We start from the raw sequence: 9,443 nt of genomic DNA, 5'->3' as shown, positions 1-9,443 counted from the left end.
ACTCTGGTAAGAAGCCCCTGGAGACGGAGGAGCTCCTCAAATGTGTCAGGAAAGGCTTTATTAACATCATCATTAACATTTAAAAAGCAAACGGAGTATTTCTCCTTCTTTTGGCAATTTGGTGCAAATGTTAAGTGCAAGATAAAGCAATTTCAAACTTTTCTTCAAATTAAAAATGAAACTAAGGCCAAACGTGATGGGTGAACAAAATAAATCAAAACTTAAATTTCAGCAACTCCAGCTCTTCAAACCAGCAAAAGCCCCCGACTCAGGCACTGTGGTGAGGCTTAGGGTGCCTGCCCCGGCTTCTTGCGTGCCAGCAAACAGCACCATTTCCTCATCACGTTGAGAACCGAGAAGCAAATGATCCCCTTCACTGCAAACAAAGGGGGTCAACAGTAACACTAGTGATCCTTCAGAATTGACACACCGTGATAGTCAAAATGAAATTGATGGTCTCCCTGCTTCTTGCTCAAGACATACAAGATCTGAGCAGCAGCAAGTACCCCCTCGGCTGCAAACAAAGGGGTCAAAGGTTTGCCGTCAATTCACTTCCAGGCAGAAAAACATTTTCCTCAAAAGAAACAATTTATTTAGAATAAAACAAAAGCAGCTCAACTGTGAGCGCACGTTTGAGAGACAGCTACTCTTAAGCTGTGTGAGCCATAAAAAGGGTTTTTCTTTACTTTTCCAGAAATCTTGTGTACACAGCACAAAGCAAAGAGGTCATGTTTTTTTCCACTTAAAACACCGGCATTGGCATCACAATAGCAGATACACAACTTTAAGCTGCCATTTTAGTAAAATGCACAAATACTAAACAGATTAGCTTTCTTCCATCAGAGGCCCATGTAAACTCCACATAAGCCACAACTTCTCTTCAAAAAGGTCCATTAGAGCTTTGAATTCCATATCTTCATCCGCTGTTCAACCAGTTTTGCTTGCGGAGGGGGGGAAAAAAAGGTTATTCAGTACAAATGTTTACAATATTAAAAATATATATATTTCCCCTATGCCATTATAGATGAACATAACATTAACAAGACCTTCCTGGATGGTTCACCTCAACTTCAAAAAGCACCAATAATACCCACTGGCATAAACCTTGAAATGAATTTACTGTATGAATAGACATATAACAAGTAGAACAATAGGGTGGGTTTTTTTAAAGACTGCAATTGAAGATAACAGGACTGAAAATATCCTTTATACTCATGTAACTGAGTAAAACATGTCGAAAAAATTCAGAAAAAAGTTTCACAATCAATTTATAATCTATCAATATATTCTAAATATAACTTAAAAAGTGAAACTATAAAAAGGTGAAGTTTAGTCAAACTTTTGCCCCATCTATTTTCGTTCTGTAATTTATATGGAGCAACACAGACTACTCCATTATTGTAGAAAGGGGTCGATACAAAGCCATTTAAAAATCCACCCTCATCTATGTTACCAAAGACAACAGCCATTATTTTAAGAAAACACTCATACAAATAATTGTTAAACAGCCAAAGAACACTTCAGGACTCTCACTTTTCAACTCTGTTTTAAACCATACATATAAAACTCTTCATTAAGCTTAACATTTCACTGTGGTTACCTGAAATCATTTTCTCCCTTTAGGGACACCACTATAACCACTGTAACAAGGTCAGCGCCATGTTTTCTCTCTTCTTGTTCTCATACCTAACTCCTATCTCAAAACCAAACACTGTGGCAGAGACAGAAAAAAAATGTCCAGAAATTCTCTCCAAAATTTTTTTCACATAAAAGGTCATTAAGGCCCTCTTCTCAAGAGGATTTCCTAATTCTGTTACCAGAGTTTTTGGTGAATGGTTCCTATATGGACCCAAACTATAGTTCAAGCTATATATGCATAATGAAAAATCTGTCTTTAAAAACTGGATTTACATTTTTTATTTTTAAAAAAGCATTGTCAGTGAAAACCTGCTAATAGTTTTTAAATAAACCTAAACAATGTTTGACTCTGAAAGCAAAAAACAAACACCTGACTCTTACTACTGGACCTAAAATGACCTGTAAGTGAGTCAAGAAGGGCCAGAGTATATTTTACCTTCAAAAGGTGACAAATGCTTATAACCAGTCAGGGGATGGACATTTTAAGATGTAATCCTCAAAAGAAAAACTCTATCCACTCTCAGTTGAGAGTCAAAGTACACCAGGAATTTAAAACTTTGTGTGAAAAATTATTTACAGGAATCCCAACAAAATACTTAACCAGTAAGTTAAGCAGAACTATTGGCTAGGTATTGATTGCTTAATTTCCCATAAAATTGGAAGCTGTGATCTAAAAGTCTTATCTTCACATTTTTACCAATAATACTTAATAGTCATTAAATGATATCCTGAAGTTTTCTTTCCATTCATTTTAACTGAGTTTCAGAAAAATCAACTACATTAAAATAATTAAAGAAAAAAGAAAAAAATTGGTTGTTACAAAGAACATCCAACGTTGGGATTATTAAATCTGGCTAATGAGAAGTAGAACCAGTTGTAGACTTTAGTTTTCATTCGAATTCTTAAGGTTTAACTAGATACTTTATGGATATTATGAACCCGCACAAAAGAATAGGCAGTACAAATAAGCGGTTCATGTGGACTATGGCACTCGTAGGTAATGACCAACTAAACATAATTAGTTTTTTATAATACATACATTTAGAAATGGTATCAAGCCATTGTTTCAAAAACAGTGAAGCACAAATTGCCCAGACCTAACAAAAGTAGCAATGTCAGGTAAAGATTCAAACAAACGTGGAGCAAAACCATAGTACTCTTCTGTAAGCTGTCACACTAACCAAAAAAAAAAAAAAAAAAAAAAAAGACAGAAAGAAAAAGAAAAGAAATAAAACACACATTTTGGATGATAGTAAAATTAGATGTCATGGACTTCACTCTCCAAAAGAGCAAAATCATTTGTCCAACTTATCTCAACAAAAGATACTCAAAAGTTAATGGTTAGTGAGATTATTTAAACTGGAAAAATGTAGCTGGCCACAAATTATACTATGAGCCCATGTATGCACAGACTTCACACTTGCATTAGTTTCTGAACAGGTGTCTACTCCAAACCAAGCACTGCTTTTTGAAAGCAAGAAGCATAGTATTTTCCTAAGAGGTACAAGGACCTTCATGCTCATAGCCTAGAACCCTCCTTCTCTCAAAATGGCTAGTTTTTCCAGTTTAAAAAGAAACAAACAAAAAAACCCCCACAAAACCTGCAAACTTAAAAAAATTATAAATGCATAGTGAAAACCAAGAGGGATGACACAGCAGTGGTGACACTTTCGTGCTGACATGCATTAGACACCTGTCATAATGGAAAATAAAAATTACATGACATTTCCCTGGGTTATTATTGGTGCTATTTCAAAACTTCCAGCTTTGATAACAGAAAGAAAACAGTTGGGTTCTGCCAGGCTTCAAGTTAAGTCACTTTCACAGAACAGAAACATGACCATGATCCAGAAGGTCCAAAAGTCTCTAATCATAATTAAATATCAAGGGCCTTAGCTGAAGTCTTCAGCATTTAAATCAAGGGAGAAAAATATACTTACTAATGACCTGACAAATTAGGGGTGGGACAGAGGGGATAGATTTTAAAAAAAAAAAAAAAAAAAAAAAATCCATTACTGTTAAGCAGCAAAAGTCCTTGTTGAGAACCAGAGGTTGATGTCATTATCACCTTTGAAAAAAAAAACTGTGAGGGTAAGTTAAATGATCCTGTATTAATTCCAGGTGTCTGGGAAAATAAAACAATAAAAAAAGATTTTCCTACACTGACATTTCAATTCCGTAGCTGGACAGCAGTGAGAATACTAAACATAAAATTTCCAAAATGTTCAAAACATTTCCAATAATGTAATGTCACTACTGTTTAAATATGAAAATAAAAAGACAAGCAAAATTTTAAGAGAGCATGTCAAAGGCATTTTATGATGACTTTTTAAGAAAGTCTGCAATCCAAATATGGCTGCTTTAAATGCCCACTGAAATAAAAGATGACTACGAGCCTGCAGACAACTCTTCTTTCTATTATTGAAACCAGAAATTTGAATGGATACAAAATCAAAAACTCATCTTTGATGAAGAACAGTTTTGAAATATGCACAATTAGAACTGTACCTGCTACACCTCTCTGAAAAAGTCAGTAAAAACATCACCACACACCAATAACTGACCAAAGAATTCTGATTTTAAAAGCACCTACTCACTTCTTGCATACTAGTGTAAGCATAAGACATATATGGTTTGTAACATAGTCCTTAATTTTTACTGAACAGTTACTGCTACAAACCAAAAGTGCATACACGGGATACAGAACTCTAGAACAAATGATTTTAAAAATGCATGTTAAAGCAAACTCTCTGGGAATAAACTGTATCTTAAGAAATATTCAAATACCTGATTAAAATAATTACATTGCTAAACAATTTACCAGCATACCTTTGAGATCCCTGATCAAATTTCAGTCACACACATTTCTGGTAAAAGAATTATCTACCTACACACCAATCAAGTCATTTTTAGGTGGCTATTACTCTCTTTGTATGGTCAGTGGACTCCTTTCTCCAAATTCTGACTTTTCAAAGTTTTGGTTTTGTAACTCAGAGGATTTTTTAGGCTCAAGATTAAAAAAAAAAAAAACTGAATAGAGGAAAAAAATTACTCATAAGGGTGGGAACTCCTAATTAAAGCAAATCTGTCTGCCTGCTACCTTTAGGGCATCCCTTTCACTTAAAATAATAGCTAAACAAACAAAAAAATAGCTAAACTGTCCTGATTTCTATTTTAAAGACGTTTATAAAAATATAAAAAAGAAAATGCTACAACTAACAACTAAAAAGAAAATTGCATCTGATGCTGTATCCCATTACACATCACAAAACAGGAACCATGTCAAAGTAGTAAATACAAGTTACACATGGACTTTAGGACGCACCACGGACAATGATCATGACCAGGTAATCTTCTTCAGATTTGGCCAGTGCCTTGGCAGGGGAATCCAGGAACTGCTGGGAGAACTCACAAGGTGGGAAGGCATGAAGGACCCCGGTGTTTTCCTTGTCTTTGTTGCCCCCCACAGGGAGGCTGATCACCCCGGCTGCCTGCTTTTGCTTTAAATAGGACACAAGGTTCCTAAGTGGCCTCTGAGTAGAAGTGGCAGTGTCTGATGCAGCTGAGGAAGAGGAGGACCGGCTGTCAGAACTTCCAGGCACAGCCAGAAGAATGGCATAACCATTGGGCCCTGCTACTTTGATGCGTCGAGTTACTTCATCCAACTTGGGCTGGTCCAAACGGAGACGCTGAGTGATCTTGAGCTGGGCCACTTTGCCTCCAGTTGAACCCTCCACAAGAAGACTACTAGCCACTTGGAGGTCACCCTGCAACAGATGCATGTTGGAAGGAAAGTTGCTGTTCTTCAGTAGAAGCATGCCCTGCCAGGCCAAACAGAGTTTGGGAGAGGCTGCTGCCGCAGGGGCTGTCCCCCCATCCTGTTTCTGGGACGGGGACTTCAGCTTGCAGGAAGCAGTGCTGGTGCTAGGTGCACTCCCATCAGAGCGGTCTTCTTTTTTCAGAGGGCTTTTTCCCTCAGTGGGAGCAGTTGTCCGGTGCTTCCTATCTCGTTCAGCTGATGCAGAGTTTTTACGGTCTCGCTTGTCACCCTGGCTCTTCTCCAAACTACCTCGTCTGTCTCTGATTGGAGAGGGCCTTTCCAAGAGAAGACGGGAAGATCGATCATTGTCGCTGTTGTAACGATCCCGGCTACTGCTCAATTCTGGACTGCGGTCAGGAGAAGGAGCGCAGTGACGTTTTCGTGGGCGGTCACTCTCAGGAGACCTATCCAGATGACGTCCTCCACTCTCCTCAGGCAGCCTTCGCTTCCTAGGCTGGTCTCTGCTGCTGGGCAGATCTCGATCACCTCTGTCCCGGTCCAAGGACCAACCATCCCGCCTGCGATCAAGGCTATCCAGTGGCTCGTAAGCAGGCACAGAAGTAGCTGCAGTCCGAGTGCTGCGTTCTCGGACTGGGGGTGGGGGTGGCACCCAATCAGAGTCAGGATAAAGGTCCCTATCACGATCTCTGTATAGTAAGGGTGGTGTCCTATCCCGAGCACCCCTCAAAGGGTCAGGTGCCCGATGTCCAAAAGCATCTGTCACCAGCTCATAATGAGTCAAGGGCAGAGGCTGCAGATACTGCTGCTGGTAACGATGTTCGGTGTCGGCAAAGTCTACTCTAAGGCGTCGATCTGGGCCACCAAGTGGGAAGCCCCGCATATGGGTCCAGGCAGCATGCGCTGCATCCAGGCTTTCATACTGGATATATGCCCAACTATCACCTTTTCGGTAGTCTATGGTGCGTATGGTGCCAAATCGATCAAATTCTCGTGCCAGGGCAGCAAGAGGAACCCAAGGTCCCAGGCCTCCCACCCAGAGGCGGGTGGTGGGTGTAGCTTTACCATAACCAATTTTGATAGGATTCCGAATTATAATTTTGCCGGACATTGCTAATTTGGCCCGGTGAGACATATCTAAGTTCTCAAATTTGAGAAAGCCGTAAGTACTAGTCTGGCCGCGAGAAGGCCTCTTGATATCTACTTCTGTGATGACTCCAAAGCGATCAAACGCCCTTCTTAGATCATTCTCCGTTACAGTGATGTCTAGGTTGCCCAAGAAAAGCGTCCGGTTAGCTCGCTGATCATCCTCGGGTGAAATCTCATCCACTTCTCTGAAAGGAGCAGCACCTGCTCCAGCTCCCACCCTTGGCTCAAGACTGTATGCAGGGCGCACTCTCTCATAGAACGGGTAGTCTCTTTCTCTCTCCAGCTCTCGAGGCAATGGTGGCGGAGGTGGAGGGGGCAGGCGGCCAAGAGCCAACTGCTGCAGCCGGTAGTCTCTGTATCCTAAAGCAGCGCCACCAGGGGAAAGTGATCTCTGGCCTCCACCACCTCCAGGGGGGTGCCGGTGACCACCTACAGAGGCCCCGACCACGCTGGCTGAAGGAGGATAAGTATCTTTGTCTAAAGGGGAGCGGCTGCGGCGCCGGCTCACATACACAGCTTCTATCTTCAGAGGCCGGTCATAGAGCACCAGGCGGCCTCTGGCATGCTTGGCCGCCCGCGCGTCCTCTGGCCGCCGGAAGTTCACAAAGGCTACCCGCTCATCCCCGCTGCCAGAACCCGACAGATGACTGATTTTGACACTTACATCACCGAAACGTTTGAACTCATGAAACAGGCCGTCCTCCACCGCTTCGTCACTAAGCTGGGACCCCAACTCGCTTATCTTCAGAGTCTTGTATTCCGCGCCGTCCCCGCCGCCGGGAGCTGAGGAGGCGGCCCCAGAGGAACGTGATTCCCCGCCTCCACCCCGGGAGCTGCTGCGCGACTCGCCCCCGCCCGAAGAATTTTTGGTGCTCGGGGAGCTATAACTATGCAAGCGGCTACTGGAGCTGCCCCCACCGGTGTCATACTCGCGGCTGCCACCTCGACTGCTGGACTTGTCCAGGTGGAGACTCCGCCGCGACCCGCCGCCGCTATCGGTCTTTCCGCTGCTGCTCCCATTGCTGCCACCAGAGCCCCCTAACTTCTTGCTCCGCTCTCCGCGGGAAGTCGAGTCCTCACCACCACGGGAGCGTTTGGCCTTGACTGGCGAGCGCTCTTTTCCCTTCATTGTTGCGGGTCCTCGGAGGTCGTCTCCGCGGAGCTGATCAACCCGCCGCCCCGCGCTCGTTTCACACAGCGGAACCGCACGCCGCCATCTTGGACTCCGCCGCGGCACAGGGTCCCGCCCCGCAGTCCTCATTGGCCAATTAGCTCTCTCTTCTACAGTCTCATTGGGAAAATTATTTGTCTATCTTTACATCTCCCCGCGCTCCAGGAAGGCGCCCGCCCAACCACTGTTATTGGGTTCCCAACCCCCTAGTCAGAGTACCTCATTGGTTACATTTGTTGTCTATCTTAACGGTTCCTCGCGCCAGGCTGTAGCTCCGCCCCTCGCACTCTGCGGTCACGTGACCCAAAGTGTAGCTGTGTTGATTGGACAAAAAGTCTGCCCTGTAACGGTACTTCTTGCTCAGTGAAAGCAGCAACCCCGCCTCCTCATCCCTTTCATTGGCTTATAAACCCGTCCTTTAAACCACTATTTGGGAGGTGGGGCCAAGTTTCGGCGTTTTTTCGAGAGGCAGGCTCACAGCGATATCGCGAGAGACGGTGAGCTCCCTCTTTCGACCCCCTTTTTCCAACTCCTCCGGCGGCTAAAAGAAGTTTAAATCTGATTGGATGTCTGCAAGGAAGTTGATAGGCTGAAGTAACTGTCCATCACTCGCTTAAAGGGGTAGGCCCATATAACGGAGGAGGCTGACTGAAGGTGAAAGACTAGAACACGTGCTTGCTATGCGACGTCACTTAGATGTCGCGAGAGGGTGACTGTGCGCCAGCCCCGCCTCCCCGCGTTTTTGGCGTTCTCCCCACAAACATTTGTTAAGTTCCGTGGGGTATTTGGCTGTGCTTCGGCCCTTGGAGTTCGAAACTTCTGAGCTCCCCGCCGTCCTACCTGTGCCGGCCAAGGGGCGGGGCAGACTCTCCGGCTGTCGGGGCCCTCCAGTCCCTTAGGAAGCCGTCCTGGGACGCCTAGCGGACACCATCTTATGTCGCTGTGGTAGCTGAGTGCACAGCCGGGGGAAGCCCCGCCCCCCGCGCGCGGGAGAGCGATGCCCGCGGTCACCTGGGCCCGCGGGGCAGGGAGTTCACGGTTCCTGCAGCCCCGGGTCACGCTGACGCCCCGGGGCGGTGCTAACACGTAACACGCGGGACCTCGAGAGCTAAGCAAGGTGGCTAAGACGCAGCCCTAGCCCAGGAGCTTGTCTCTCCCTGGCGCTCCCCGTTGCCGCCCAAGTACTCTGGGCAACCGAGGGGAGTGACCGTCGATCCCCGCCTCGTGGCCCGCGGGCGGAGCCGGAACTGTCAGGACACCGCGGACGTGTCTTTGGGCTGCCTGTTTTATGTTGCGAATCTGTGTGGATTTTTAAATCCGGTATTCCCGTAAAATAGCAATGTTTGTTTTTAATATGTGATGCTTCTTCCCTGAAAATCATCGAGCGAAATTTAGGCTCCATGCAGATATGTCGCTTTTTATTCCCCCTGTGGCTTCTTGTATTCCTTGGCACTCCTCTTTTTGTGTGTTAAAAGCCAGCAGCACAGGCACCTTGTGGCCGCTCCGAATCCACCTCGTTTGGCTCCTTCTGTCGTTCGCCTTACAACTTTAATTTCCATAGAGCGTTACTGTGGCGGACAGAGCACCTGTGAGAGGTGCAGGCGATGCCGAGCTTAGGGGGATATGGCCTGTGCCCCAGCACTCGCCGGTTGCTGCAGGGACGCAGCGCTGAGGTCACCACATCCTTTAGACCGTCTGCAGCTCTCC

At 45.1% G+C, this 9,443-nt stretch overlaps 1 protein-coding gene across 1 annotated transcript; it reads right to left on the bottom strand.

Moving 5' to 3' along the window:
• Window positions 1-569: 569 nt before the first annotated feature.
• Window positions 570-8,798, bottom strand: RBM15 (RNA binding motif protein 15). Its single transcript, XM_050745549.1, has 2 exons — window positions 4,964-8,798; window positions 570-940 (listed from the first exon to the last, which is right to left on the bottom strand). The coding sequence occupies exons 1-2, from the start codon at window positions 7,824-7,826 to the stop codon at window positions 894-896; spliced, it is 2,910 nt and encodes a 969-aa protein (XP_050601506.1). The 5' UTR covers window positions 7,827-8,798; the 3' UTR covers window positions 570-893.
• Window positions 8,799-9,443: the final 645 nt, after the last annotated feature.

This window comes from Macaca thibetana, chromosome 1 (genome assembly GCF_024542745.1).
Source record: "Macaca thibetana thibetana isolate TM-01 chromosome 1, ASM2454274v1, whole genome shotgun sequence".
Taxonomy (NCBI): Eukaryota; Metazoa; Chordata; class Mammalia; order Primates; family Cercopithecidae; genus Macaca; species Macaca thibetana.
The sequence above is the reverse complement of the archived record's forward strand: the minus strand, read 5'-3'. Positions and strand labels throughout refer to the sequence as shown.

Coding starts and splice junctions, on each gene's coding strand:
- RBM15 (XM_050745549.1), bottom strand. CDS start 7,826: ATGAGGACTGCGGGGCGGGACCCTGTGCCGCGGCGGAGTCCAAGATGG. Junction 941..4,963: donor GGTCATGATCATTGTCCGTG/GTGCGTCCTAAA, acceptor CCCCTCCGCAAG/CAAAACTGGTTGAACAGCGG.